The sequence below is a fragment of the Squalius cephalus genome, assembly GCF_949319135.1.
Source record: "Squalius cephalus genome assembly, chromosome: 19".
Lineage (NCBI taxonomy): Eukaryota > Metazoa > Chordata > Actinopteri > Cypriniformes > Leuciscidae > Squalius > Squalius cephalus.
In genome coordinates this window covers 36520111-36535110 of record NC_137140.1, presented here as the reverse complement: position 1 = coordinate 36535110, position 15000 = coordinate 36520111, and the positions used below count along the sequence as shown (strand labels likewise).

General features: G+C 43.3%; 1 protein-coding gene across 4 annotated transcripts in view; it reads left to right on the top strand.

Annotated features, from left to right (window-relative positions):
* The window catches only part of ryr2a (ryanodine receptor 2a (cardiac)), a 109888-nt gene that overhangs the window by 44803 nt on the left and 50085 nt on the right, over positions 1-15000 (top strand). For all 4 annotated transcript variants that reach the window (XM_079850766.1, XM_079850765.1, XM_079850764.1 and 1 more), the window contains 20 exons: positions 1-12; positions 344-544; positions 1058-1163; positions 1490-1633; positions 1766-2039; positions 2264-2378; positions 2920-3052; positions 3667-3770; positions 4687-4822; positions 5004-5190; positions 7129-7240; positions 7780-7900; positions 8566-8735; positions 10628-10848; positions 11915-12005; positions 12082-12222; positions 13369-13532; positions 13649-13727; positions 14326-14415; positions 14493-14630. The exon at positions 1-12 is cut by the window's left edge and continues 784 nt beyond it. In XM_079850766.1, the coding sequence (XP_079706892.1) occupies positions 1-12; positions 344-544; positions 1058-1163; positions 1490-1633; positions 1766-2039; positions 2264-2378; positions 2920-3052; positions 3667-3770; positions 4687-4822; positions 5004-5190; positions 7129-7240; positions 7780-7900; positions 8566-8735; positions 10628-10848; positions 11915-12005; positions 12082-12222; positions 13369-13532; positions 13649-13727; positions 14326-14415; positions 14493-14630 (2739 nt within the window). The remainder of the gene's footprint in view (positions 13-343; positions 545-1057; positions 1164-1489; positions 1634-1765; positions 2040-2263; positions 2379-2919; positions 3053-3666; positions 3771-4686; positions 4823-5003; positions 5191-7128; positions 7241-7779; positions 7901-8565; positions 8736-10627; positions 10849-11914; positions 12006-12081; positions 12223-13368; positions 13533-13648; positions 13728-14325; positions 14416-14492; positions 14631-15000) is intronic.

Sequence of the window (15000 nt, the reverse complement as noted above, 5' to 3'; positions counted from 1 at the left end):
GTCAAACTCCAGGTGAGAAGATGCATTAACATTAACTTTAAAGCACAACTTTGATATTGCTATATATATTGATATAGTTGATATTTACGCTACTTCTGACGTCGTAAGTTGCGCTTTACGCATAAGTAGACTACGTATGTTCGTTTGGCCGGAAGCTAGAAGTTAAATATGGATATTTTTCTTACACAAACGCATCGCTTCATGGGCTAATTTTCATTTTTGGGTGTACTATCCCTTTAAGAGCTGCTTTACAGCTGAATTTGAATGTGTCTCTATGAAGTTTGCATCTGTTATGTCGTGTTTATCGATGTGAAGTAAAGCTGACTGGTGTGTGTGTGCTCAGATGTGTCACCTGCTCCAGTACCTGTGCGACTGTCAGGTGCGTCACCGCATCGAGGCTGTGGTCGCCTTCTCCGACGACTTCGTGGCCAATCTTCAGGAGAACCAGCGCTTCCGCTATAATGAAGTGATGCAGGCGCTGAACATGTCGGCCGCTCTCACGGCGCGCAAAACCAAAGAGTTCCGCTCGCCTCCGCAGGAACAGGTCAGGAGCAGCTCATCCTTCACCACATTCACCACCCTTCATCCCGAGCTCTTGTCATGTGGAAAATAAACAATAACACTTTATATAGATTGTAAAAAAGTGCACATGATGGTGGTGCTTCTGGTCTTGGATTTAATGATCTAAGTCATGCTGATTTTATCAAATAATAAAACAGCGCATCAGCCGCGTGGACAGAATTGTTTTATTAGTTTATTGCAGTATTTCTGTACTGTGCTGCAACAGTGTTGGTTTATATTATGCTGATGAGAATTTGGGATGGAAATGTGCTTAATTGTCATGCATTAATCATTTCATCTTGTTTTATTTTGCTTGCATGCTTCATTTTATTTATTACAAAAAGAAAAGTCATAAGAAATCATATTTTGTAATATCATTCAAAATCATTCTTTGTGTGATTCACCTGGTTTTATTGATCATGTTGTTGCAAAGAAGAAAAATGTGTATCTTTATAATCTTTGATTAAAATGTAATAACTTGTGTGTGTGTTTTCAGATCAACATGCTGCTGAATTTCAAGCACGAGAAGCAGGATTGTCCGTGTCCCGAGGACATCCGTGAGCAGCTGCTGGACTTCCATGAGGATCTCATGACTCACTGCGGTGAAGCTTCTTCTCTGATCAACCTCATCTAAACATCCATTATAAACACGAGATAATAATAATAATAATGTACCTTCTGTTATAACTGTTCTTGCCACTGGGGTCAGAAAAACATGTTCATTCATGATCTATTGAGTCTGTGTTATTGTTTTATGATTGATGTGTGATTTACTCCTAATATAAAGCTGTCGAATGCTGACGAGTGAGCCAGACCTCAACAGTTATAAAGGCTTATAAATCATGTTTCTATTTCAATCTAATGTTTTGCTGTTTGCTGTTTTGTGTGTGTTTATGTGTGTGTATGTGTTTGTGTGTGTGCTCTGCAGGCATTGAGATGGATGATGATAAATCCGGAGACGGAGACAGTGATTTCACCATCAGGGGTCGTCTGATGTCTCTGGTGGAGAAGGTCAAATACCTGAAGAACAAAATGACTGAAACACCAAAGAAAAAGAAAGCAAAGAAACCCAGTGAGTTCTGCAGCTCGTCCTCAGGGTCTCTGCAGCCCTGAAAACTCTACAGTTCAGAGTGTGTAGATGTTGCCGAAGGAAGGCCTGACGCCACTGGTGTGTGTGTGTGTGTGTGTGTGTGTGTGTCCTCAGGCACTCTTCAGCAGCTGATCTCGGAAACCATGGTCCGCTGGGCGCAGGAGTCGGTGATCGAGGACCCGGAGCTGGTGCGGGCGATGTTCGTGCTCCTCCACCGGCAGTACGACGGCATCGGGGGTCAGGTGCGGGCGCTGCCCAAGACCTACACCATCAACGCCGTCTCCGTGGAGGACACCATCAGCCTGCTGGCGTCTCTGGGGCAGATCCGCTCGCTGCTCAGCGTCAGGATGGGCCGCGAGGAGGAGAAGCTCATGATTCACGGCCTCAGGTGAAGCACAATCAGCTGCGTCTCACCTCAGCCACAGGGGGCAGTATAGAGCAAACCATGCATTTAAAGGGGCCATTCAGTTATAACATACTATTAAATAAGTATAAAAATGTAATTCACATAAATATAGATATATTATGTGAATATTTTGAATATTATATATAAAGCAGTGAAGCGTTTGTCTCAGATTCCAGCCTGACCTCTGACCTCTGTCTCGTCTGCAGTGACATCATGAATAACAAGGTGTTTTACCAGCACCCGAACCTGATGCGAGCGCTGGGGATGCACGAGACCGTGATGGAGGTGATGGTGAACGTGCTGGGCGGAGGAGAGTCCAAGGTGAGAGATGCCAAAACACATCGCGGTTTCATTGCCCAAGAAAAATACTCTATTTCTTAAGAGTTTCAGGCTTTATTTTGTACTACATCTGAACAGTTTTGCTTGAACTTGTTTCTCTGACCTGTTTCTGTGTAATACTGGATTGTGATTGGCTAGTGTTGTCGTTCCGTGGTCTAATGTTAATCTTAAATTAACTTGATAGCATGTTTGATAGCAATACTTCAAAGTATTTTTTAATTCTTGTAAAGCACTTTGAGATCCAACTTGGTACTATAAGGCGCTATAGAAAATAAAGTTAGTTATTATCACAGCACTCTCTTTCTGCTCACAGAAAAACATCTTTTACGCACTCTGATCATGGTTTATGATCTCTTACGTAAAGCTTCATTACTGACGTCAAGATGAACGTTTAACTCGGTTCAGCATCAGTGTCATGTTTATTTCAGATTGCCTCAAAGCAGTTTTACAGTAAAAAGCAGTGTGAGCATTTCAGGAATCAGTCGTTTCGGTTTTCGCTGAACGAATGTCCTTCGGTCTTCAGGAAATCACCTTTCCTAAGATGGTGGCGAACTGCTGCCGGTTCCTGTGCTACTTCTGCCGGATCAGCCGTCAGAACCAGAAGGCCATGTTCGATCATCTCAGCTACCTCCTGGAGAACAGCAGCGTGGGCCTCGGTAAGACTCGGTCCTTGACTCCATTGACAATGGACGAATTTTGTGCCAGAATTAAATAAACGGGAAATGTTTTCTGTTGCGTTATGTTTAATGCACTGCGCATGTGAGAAGAGAAGAGCAGCTTTTATGGGTTAGTGCGTTTTTCTTTTTGGGTTGTTGAGTCTTGTGTCCTATGGAAGGAGGAGCGGAACATTGGTGCCAGTGTTGACTCTATAACTGTTTTCGACAATAAACTCTTTATTGCTCCATTACTTTCAACACATTTTCTTCATTGAATTCATCTCATTATAACAGTCGTTTATTGACGCTAAACGCACATGACTAAGTTGTTTCTGTCACAGTTCCAGCTCTCTGATGTACGGTGTAATACATCATTCCTCCCTTCATTTCATTCACTCCTTGCTGATGTAGTGCACTCATCTGCCATGCTCTATATAGGGATTAGAGAATCAGTGAACAAGTGAGTGATTCTGGACACAGCAACTACGGCAGTGACTCGAGGGCTTTTCAGAGTTGAGGAATCGACTCCGGAATCACTAGTCTGGATATCTGAGCTTGAGTCGCGTGTGTGTGTTAGACCCTACAGTCATCATGTGTGTGTTTGTTCTCCTCAGCGTCTCCGTCGATGAGAGGATCCACTCCTCTAGATGTGGCCGCCGCATCAGTGATGGATAATAATGAACTGGCTCTGGCGCTGAGAGAACCAGACCTCGAGAAGGTTCACATCTCTGTCTCTTCTGAACAGGAGTTTTACTTCATTACTGTCGTTTAACCCGTTAAAGGATCAGTTCACTTCAGATTAAAAATGTCCTCTCCCCCACGTCATCCAAGAGGTGTTCATGTCTTTCTCTCTTCAGTGGAAAAGAAATGAAGGTTTTTGAGGAAAATATTCCAGGGTTTTTCTCCATATAGTGTCTTCAATGGGGTCGAAGGTCCAGATGTGAGTTTCAGTGCAGCTTCAAAGTCTCGACACGATCCAGCCGAGGAATTAGAGTCTCATCTAGACAAACCAGCGGACATTTTAGAACAAATAAACACTTATATACTTTTAACCACACATGCTGGTCTTGCTCTAGCTGTGAAGAGACACACATTACGTAATCAGGTTGAAAGGTCAAGCGTGACGTAGGCGTAAGTACAGACCCAGTGTTTACAGTCAAACGACATTTACAAAAGAAAATACAAAAAAGGTAAAACAACGATGTCGAACAATTTTGAAGTTGGAGGAGAAAGTTTTTGTTGGAGTTTTTCACTCTACATTTATGAACCGGAAAATGGGTGACCTCTCAACCTGATTGCGTAATGTGTGGCGCATCACAGCTAGTGAAAGACCAGCATTTGTCGTTAAAAAGTATCTAAATGTTTTTTATTTTTTGAAAATGACCTGAAAAAGACATAAATATCTTGGAACACATGGGGGAGAGTAAATCATCAGAAAATGATCAGTAGAGCGTTGGCGCTTGCAACGCCAAGGTCATGGGTTCGATTCCCAGGGAAAGCAAGAACTGATAAGAATGTAAATGTATACCTTGAAATGCAATGTAAGTCGCTTTGGATAAAAGCGTCTGCCAAATGCATAAATGTAAATGTATTGTAAATGTGTGTGTGTGTGTGTGTGTGTGTGTGTGTGTCAGGTGGTCCAGTATCTGGCCGGCTGTGGTCTTCAGAGCTGTGTAATGCTGATATCTAAAGGTTATCCTGACATCGGCTGGAACCCGGTGGAGGGCGAACGATACCTGGACTTCCTCAGATTTGCAGTCTTCTGTAACGGTGTGTGTTCCGACCGGATCCACTTCTGGAGAATAAAACGCTGTCAAAATAAAAGTCACACTTTGCCAACTTGGCAAAAACGGCATGATAATAATGACGATTCCCACTAATCATGATCTTGTGCTTTATAGTGTCTGTATGGAGTTTGTTGAGTAGTTGTGTGTTGTTTGGCCTCTCTCAGGTGAGAGCGTGGAGGAGAACGCTAACGTGGTCGTGCGGCTCCTGATTCGCCGGCCGGAGTGTTTTGGCCCCGCCCTGCGCGGAGAAGGCGGGAACGGGCTTCTGGCGGCCATGGAGGAGGCCATCAAGATCTCAGAAGATCCCGGTCGAGACGGGCCCTCGCCCACCACAGAGGAGAGCAGAACCCTGTACGACCAAACACACACTGAACACACCAAACACACACTGAATGCACCAAACACACACTGAACACACCAAACACACACTGAACACACCAAACACACACTGAACACACCAAACACACACTGAATGCACCAAACACACACTGAACACACCAAACACACACTGAGTGCACCAAACACACACTGAACACACCAAACACACACTGAACGCACCAAACACACACTGAATGCACCAAACACACACTGAACACACCAAACACACACTGAACACACCAAACACACACTGAATGCACCAAACACACACTGAACACACCAAACACACACTGAATGCACCAAACACACACTGAACACACCAAACACACACTGAACACACCAAACACACACTGAATGCACCAAACACACACTGAACACACCAAACACACACTGAATGCACCAAACACACACTGAACACACCAAACACACACTGAATGCACCAAACACACATTGAATGCACTGAACGCACCAAACACACACTGAACACACCAAACACACACTGAATGCACCAAACACACACTGAACACACCAAACACACACTGAACACACCAAACACACACTGAACACACCAAACACACACCAAACACACACTGAACACACCAAACACACACTGAATGCACCAAACACACATTGAATGCACTGAACGCACCAAACACACACTGAACACACCAAACACACACTGAATGCACCAAACACACACTGAACACACCAAACACACACTGAACGCACCAAACACACATTGAATGCACTGAACGCACCAAACACACACTGAACACACCAAACACACACTGAACACACCAAACACACACTGAACACACCAAACACACACTGAACGCACCAAAGACACACCAAACACACACTGAACGCACCAAACACACACTGAACGCACCAAACACACACTGAACACACCAAACACACACTGAACGCTCACTCACGGGAGATGATGCGCTGAACAGGGTTGGGGGAACGCATTCAGGGTTCGACATGAACACCCGCCAAATGCGGGTATAAATCAGCTGTGGCGGATAACGCTGTCAAATCACGAGCCAATTTGGCGTGTTACTATGTTTACTCACTTTGCTGGGGAAGTTTGTGTTAGACAAATCTGCGCAGATTTAGTGCAAATGCTCAACGCGTGATTCATCATGTTATATTAATCGGTTCATTTTGCCCCGCGAGGGACAGATGTGTTAAGGATGAGGGTTTTAAAGGGGTAACACAATATTGTTGCATTACTTTAAAAAGTACCTTTCCCCAACACTGGTCCTGAACACAAGCTTCCATGCAGCAGATGTAGGACATCAGTGTCGTGATCCGCACACATCCTTCCTTTATCTTCGCTGGTCCTGAAATGTCACTGTCCGCTGCTCCAGAAACACGCAGTAAAATGGGTCGAGCTCTAAATGCAGTGGCAGGGTCACATCTGCAGGGTTTTAAAGGGATAGCATGTTTACATGCACATCGATATTACAATATTAATGTTAAATTCAAATTCTACTATGTACTCCCCTCATGTTGTTCAAACCCATAAGACTTTCGTTCATCTTTGAATCAGAGATTTCTGTCCCTCCATTGAAAGTCTGTTCACCCAAAACTCTTCAAACGCTCATAAAGCTTAAACAGATAAGAATAAAATAAACCCATATGATTGGAGCGGTTTAATCCAAGTCTTCTGAAGAGACACGATCACTTTAAATGATGAACAGATTTAATTAAGGCTTTTATTCACATTTAAACAATGATGAGCTCTCAAATACTGTGTATTAAACAGAAGGAACCAGTGAGTTTTGTTCTCACGCATCCAGCAAGTACGGGTGAGCTTCTGTTTAATCGGCTTTATTTTGTCATCAGAGCTTAATCATCTGCCTAACACACATTATAATCACACTGCTGATGATCTGTGTCTCGCAGTACTGATGTGATGGAGGAAGAGGAAGACGACACCATTCACATGGGAAACGCCATCATGACCTTCTACGCTGCTCTGATCGACCTGTTGGGCCGCTGCGCTCCAGAGATGCATGTGAGTTCATGTGTGTTTCCCCCTGTCAATCATCTTCACCCACACACAACACCGTGCCCTAACCAGACGAGACGCCACCAGATCAATCACAAATCACAGCCAATCAGAAGAGAGTGTGGGCGGAGCCTCTCTGCACTCGCAACCAAATGGATACATAATCAATTTCATAAATATTTCACCATTTTAATATGATTAAAAATACATGCCGAGTGACTGAAACAGTCTTTGTCATAGAATACTCTTGTTTGGTCACAGATTGAACGTTCTTGTTTCCTTTAATTTATTTTCAAGATCTGAGAGGATTATCCATTGTTGCTTTCAGTACGGCTGTTAATTATATTCAGACTCACATTAGACTCTTTCAACATTAAATAAAGCACATCATCAGTCCCTGAGATTATCACTCTTATTCTCTGTATGTTGTTGTTCCAGCCAAAATCTCTGATTAATCTGGTTAGGAGACAGTGTAAAGCTTCAGTGACGCTGATGTGATGTATGAGTTCTGGTACTGATGACATGGTGTCTTTCTCCTCCGTCAGCTGATCCACGCCGGGAAGGGAGAGGCCATCCGTATCCGAGCCATCCTGCGCTCTCTCATTCCCATTGAGGATCTGGTGGGAGTGATCAGCATCCCGTTCCTCATGCCCACGCTGGCTAAAGGTCTGGCTATCACTGCTAAACCTCTGGTGCTCCTCTGGCATTTTTGACCAAAAAAATAGGAATGGTACGAATCTTGGTAAAGGTTTTGGCACTTGCACTTGCTTTGGCAGAATCATGAACATGATTCGAACAGGTTACATGGTCCTGAAAAAAATAGTCACACTAATTTTTTGATCAGACTCAAATTTTGAACGCAACTTGTTTAGATTTATGGCTTTGATTTTCTCACAATTTTAGAGTAAAACATGTTTGTGAAAATATAGATTTCATATAAAAACTGAAAATAGTATTTTTGTGTATTTTTGCATTTTTCATAACAATAAACATAAAATTCTGTAGCTTTTTTTAAGTTCACTTTTTTCACTTCAGCAATAATCTGCCAAGTGTCGACTTTGAAAAGAGATCAAACTTCAGTCTGTCGCTCTAAAGTTGGAAATTTAATGGATAATAAATAATAAATAAATGGATTATAAATACAGCGTAAATATAATTTAGTACCATAAAATGTAGTACATTTATTTCATTGAAATAAGAAAATTAATTTCTGTCATTTTTGACGGACACGTGAAGAGCACCAGAGGGGTTATTAATCTTGTCATTTTGGATGATTTAGTTAGGCGGTAACCTGATATCTTGATGAGTATGGATTATGCTTGTGCATTCAGACGGTACCGTGATCGAGCCGGATATGTCAGCAGGGTTCTGTCCTGATCACAAAGCGGCCATGGTTTTGTTCCTGGACCGGGTTTACGGCATCGAGGACCAGAACTTCCTCCTGCACCTGCTGGAAGTGGGTTTCCTTCCTGACCTCAGAGCCGCCGCCTCATTGGACACGGTGAGTCACATGACCCCTCAGTAGCTGGTTCCATCCACCTATTTTTATGAAAATTTTGGGATATTGCATGCTGGAAAAGCTGGATAGAAATGCCAAGATGTGCATAAATGTGCATTAAAAAATGTATCGTTTTAATTGAGTGCATACGGTTTTTATCTAATAACAAGACATGTGCATTAATCCCTCGATGAGCAACTGACTTTGGATCAGAGGCTGTGATTGGATAACTGGAGTAACCAGTGGACCAATGGCATCGCAGCGTCTCTAATGTTGGTTTGGTGTTTCTGAAACGCCGGAGTCGAAGTGTGTGATCAGAATGATTTGGTGTAATTCCCTCCAGAAGCGTCTCACACACACACGAGTGTGTTCCCGGACGCTAGAGAACATGGCAGCGTTTACTGTGTTTTGTCTGACGCTCGAGACACACTCGTTTATGATGGAGGGAACAAGACGCAGATTGCAGCAACTTACAGTTTTATTACTCATATTTTGCACCAATTTCCCAGGAAGTGATGATTTTGTTCTCTTGAACACATATGGAAACACTGCTTTATTCGCAAACATTTTATCCGTTATTCCAGTTTTGCGCACAAGTTAAACTCCCAACTTTGGGTTGAATCACAGCTAGTTGAGTGTGCGGTATCTTTGACCTCTCCTGATCCTGCTTCTGTGTGACCTCTGTCCTCTCCTGATCCTGGTTGTGTGTGACCTCTGTCCTCTCCTGATCCTGGTTGTGTGTGACCTCTGTCCTCTCCTGATCCTGGTTGTGTGTGACCTCTGTCCTCTCCTGATCCTGGTTGTGTGTGACCTCTGACATCTCCTGATCCTGGTTGTGTGTGACCTCTGTCCTCTCCTGATCCTGGTTGTGTGTGACCTCTGTCCTCTCCTGATCCTGGTTGTGTGTGACCTCTGACATCTCCTGATCCTGGTTGTGTGTGACCCTGGTTGTGTGTGACCTCTGACCTCTCCTGATCCTGGTTGTGTGTGACCTCTGACATCTCCTGATCCTGCTTCTGTGTGACCTCTGTCATCTCCTGATCCTGGTTGTGTGTGACCTCTGTCCTCTCCTGATCCTGGTTGTGTGTGACCTCTGTCCTCTCCTGATCCTGGTTGTGTGTGATCCCTGACATCTCCTGATCCTGGTTGTGTGTGACCTCTGTCCTCTCCTGATCCTGGTTGTGTGTGACCTCTGTCCTCTCCTGATCCTGGTTGTGTGTGACCTCTGTCCTCTCCTGATCCTGGTTGTGTGTGACCTCTGTCCTCTCCTGATCCTGGTTGTGTGTGATCCCTGACATCTCCTGATCCTGGTTGTGTGTGACCTCTGTCCTCTCCTGATCCTGGTTGTGTGTGACCTCTGTCCTCTCCTGATCCTGGTTGTGTGTGATCCCTGACATCTCCTGATCCTGGTTGTGTGTGACCTCTGTCCTCTCCTGATCCTGGTTGTGTGTGACCTCTGACCTCTCCTGATCCTGGTTGTGTGTGACCTCTGACCTCTCCTGATCCTGGTTGATCCTGGTTGTGTGTGACCTCTGACCTCTCCTGATCTGGTTGTGTGTGACCTCTGACCTCTCCTGATCCTGGTTGTGTGTGACCTCTGACCTCTCCTGATCCTGGTTGTGTGTGACCTCTGACCTCTCCTGATCCTGGTTGTGTGTGTGTGTGTGTGTGTGACCTCTGACCTCTCCTGATCCTGGTTGTGTGTGACCTCTGACCTCTCCTGATCCTGGTTGTGTGTGACCTCTGACCTCTCCTGATCCTGGTTGTGTGTGACCTCTGACCTCTCCTGATCCTGGTTGTGTGTGGCCTCTGACCTCTCCTGATCCTGGTTGATCCTGGTTGTGTGTGACCTCTGACCTCTCCTGATCTGGTTGTGTGTGACCTCTGACCCCCAGGCGGCTCTGAGTGCCACAGACATGGCTCTGGCCCTGAACCGGTACCTGTGCACCGCGGTCCTGCCTCTGCTCACTAAATGCGCTCCTCTGTTCGCGGGGACGGAGCCGTTCGCGTCCCTCATCGACTCGCTTCTGCACACCGTCTACAGGCTGTCTAAAGGCTGCTGTCTCACCAAAGCCCAGAGAGACGCCATCGAGGAGTGCCTGCTGGCCGTGTGCGGGTGAGGGCTAGCTACCAGTGCTAAATACTGCAACACATGCATTGCTCATTGTTAGTTAATACATTAACTAATGTTAACTGATGAACCTTATTGTAAAGTGTTACCAGAATTATACAAAAATATCATATTTTGCTCAAAATATCACCGGTTCTCGGAGAGACTAGAGTACAGTAGTAACTGTTATGTATTTAAGTATTTATTTTAATGCACTTCATCTATTTCCATTTCAAATCATCTCTTTAAAGTCAGAAATCTCCACTTCAGCAGCTTTACATTCATATATACACTACCAGTCAAACGTTCATTATTATTATCAATGTTAAAAACAGTCGTGTAAAAAAAAATCAGGATTCTTTGATGAATAGAAAGTTCAAAAGAACTGCATTTATTTGAAATAGAATCTTTTGTAACATTATAAATGTCTTTACTGTAACAGACAGCAGACAGACGGCTAATGATGACTAATGACCACAGCAGCGGGAATCCACCTGTCACTCAAAAGTGGACACCCTTAATTATGCAGAACTTTAAGGCTTAATATAATGTAAACGGATGAGTTATAAAAAAACTCACCCCCCTCACAGTCGTCATGAAGGGAAACATTAGCGATATAGACCAAAGCCACTTTTTGCTCCAGGCTGTAAACGTGTGTTTTTCTGCTGTAAAGTTGGGCATTTTAACATGGAGGAGATGCAGATCTGACTCACTTCTGCAGCCGGCCTCAAGCGGCCAGTCGATGAATTGCCGTTGGATTCACTTCCGTGTCGGTTTCAAGAGAGAGACAGGGAGGTTGCCGCTTGGTTTAATGTTACAAAAGCTTCTATTGCAGATAAATGCTGTTCTTTCTATTCCTCAAAGAATCCTGCAATAAAAATGTAATTAACTGTTTTCAACATTAATAATAGTCATAAATGTTTCTTGAGCAGCAAATCATCATATTAGAATCATTTGAGTGATAAAAGAGATTTCCACTCACAATAATGTCAACAATCTAGAAATATATGCAAATGAGATCATATTTAATTCGATAGTGCCCTGATTTACATATTCACTGATGACATTTCAGGAAGCTGCGGCCGTCGATGATGCAGCATCTGCTGCGGCGCCTGGTGTTCGACGTTCCCGTGCTCAACGAACACACGAAGATGCCTCTGAAGGTGAGCCTCCGTCTGAACTCGCGTTCGCATCAGGAAACCTGTACTGTGTAACTCTGGTGGGCGTGTCCTCCTGCAGCTCCTGACCAATCACTACGAGCGCTGCTGGAAGTACTACTGTCTGTCGGGAGGCTGGGGAAGCTTCGGCGCCGCGTCCGACGAGGAGCTGCATCTCTCCAGAAAACTCTTCTGGGGAATCTTTGACGCTCTGGCCAGAAAGGTGATGTTTCGCTCTATCAGAAGCTCATTTCTCGTGTGTCTGAGGGTGATCAGAAGTTAGAATAATTACAATCTATTACGTGTGTCAAGTCAAGTCAAGTCACCTTTATTTACATAGTGCTTTTTACAATACAGAGTGTTTCAGAGCAGCTTTACAGAGATAACAGGAAATAATGCAACAAAGTTTGTTTCCAGAAGAAAACAGCGTCACAGTCCAGCTTAAGTAAATTCAGTTATGTTTAATTTTTGTTGTAAAAAAGTTAATAATTTAGTTCATTTATTTATATTTATAAAACAGTTAATTCCAATCCTTTATTATGACTGGTCAATAGCTTTGTTTTATTCACGATAAAACACGGATCTGACCGCTTCACCCAACGGTTCTATGTATCACTACACAACACCACAGCAATCACTCTTAGCAACTTAAACACGATCAATATTGTTCATTGAAGCTGGAGTAGAGTATTGTGAGAGATCGAGTAAGCGAGTGTACCTGCATTTACAGTAGATATAGCATTGTCCTTCAGGTCAGTCCTTTATTCATCATAAATATATCAGTTTGAATGTCCACTGCGATATCTTGTCCTGTTAACAGTTCAGGGGTTTTCCGTGCCTATAGTCATCTATCAGTTGTGTCTTCCTTCTCCGTGATCACAAGTTTGAGTCCTTTCAATATAAAAGTCTTCTCTACTGACTGACTCACTCATAAAGACAGTCTTTGTCTCCATCTAATGGCGAAATCATTTCTTTAACTTCTGTTGCTGTTTACGGTCAGGGACTATTTTTTCCAGCGGAAGGAAGGCTTTTAGTGATTTCACTTCATGAAAGTTGCATAGATACATATTTGTCAGCTTTAATATTTGTATTGTGTGGTAACCGTTTTATAAAAGCAATAAGGTACGAGAGGCTAGTGCTGTATGGTGAATAAGTCACGACTGACTCGTCGAGGCGAGCCGAACAACGCCCTTCAGCCGTGACTTATTCACCATACAGCACTAGTCTCTCGTATCTCATTGCTGACATATAGAGAAAACCATGATGTCATCGTCCAGCTCAGTTCAGTTCTCATATAATGGTGTCAATGCAGGAGATCAATAATATTGTTGAATATTATGTGAAATATTAAATGTGTGTGTGTGTGCAGAAGTATGACGTGGAGTTGTTCAAGTTGGCGCTGCCGTGTCTGAGCGCAGTGGCCGGAGCTTTACCTCCTGATTACATGGAGTCAAACTACGTGGCCATGATGGAGAAACAGTCGTCTATGGACGCGGAGGGAAACTTCAACCCGCAGCCGGCCGACACCAGCAGGTCAGACTCACACACAGCATCCACGTCACCTGAACCCCTGAACATCTGCATCTGTATCTAGACCTGGTCTGAGGAGTTTATCAGATGAGCTGCTGCTTCTGCTTCTGTTTCTGCAGTGTTGTTGTTCCTGAGAAGCTCGACCATTTCATCAATAAATATGCAGAATATTCCCATGAGAAGTGGTCCATGGAGAAGGTCAGAGCTGCTTTCCTTTCAGGAGGAAAATTGATGAATTCTAGAATAATAATAATAACCTTTATTTTCTTTTAACTGTACATCTCAAAGCGCTTTACAGAAACAAATAAAACAAACAAAAATACACCATATAAAATAATCCACAATGAATTCTATCTCTCTTATTTATATTTTTTGTCCTGCTCTCTGCCGATGTTGGGGAGTAAATAACTAGTAAAAGTCCTTTCTTTTAAACTTTTCCTGTAACTTTGGAAGCTTAAAAAATTCAGAATTGCGAGATAAAAAGTCACAATTACTTTTTATTTGTTATTCCGTGGCAGAAAACGAGCTGTCACAAGTGCAACAATTTACTCCATCTAGTGCTGCTTTCCATTAATGACTGGTTTAGTGTGTCATTTTTATTTAATTCTTCGATTAAATGAGCCGAATCAACAATCAAACATGATCTTCTAGAATTTTCCTCTCTCTCATCTGTAGCTTTGACTCTGATTCGTCGAACTCCTTCATAAAGCATGTACTACTTCAGGACTGTAGTTTAACATGAAACCAGTAAGTGTGCACCAGTGTTGATTGAGTTCATCGATGTGTTGGTGTGTAGTTTGCCGTCGGCTGGGTTCACGGAGAGCAGATCTGTGAGTCGTCTAAAGTTCATCCTCTGCTGAAGCCGTACAAGTGTCTGTCTGAGAAGGTACAGGAGCTCTCTGAGTGATCTCTGAGTGAGGAGGGAAGCGCAGTGATGCCAGTGTGTGTTCTGCTGTGCTTCAGGATAAGGAGGTTTACCGCTGGCCGATCCGAGAGAGTCTGAAGACCATGCTGTCGTGGAGCTGGAGCATCGAGAGGACGAGAGAGAGCGAGGTGTCCACGTTACACAGCCGCACGCGCAGGATCTCTCTGTCCAGTCAGGTCATAAGCTCTAAGTTCTGCTATAACAACATTGCTGTAAAATGACCACAGTATACTTTATGTTGATATATAAAAACAAACTGAGAAAAGAAATTCACCTGTCACATACAAGTAGGTATTTTTAAACCATTTCAAACATGGAAAACAACACACTTGACAGCTTCATACACACTTTTTTTTTTTCATTATATACAAAAAAGTGACCACTGATAATAGTTGCTCCCAAATCCTTTGAAATTGTAGACCTGGATGTGCTAATAACTACAAACATTTATTTTATATTTTATTTAATGAAGCGGCTACAACATAACAGGGATTCTGTTATACTGTTATATTATCTAAAACTGAGATATTTTAGATACTATAACAA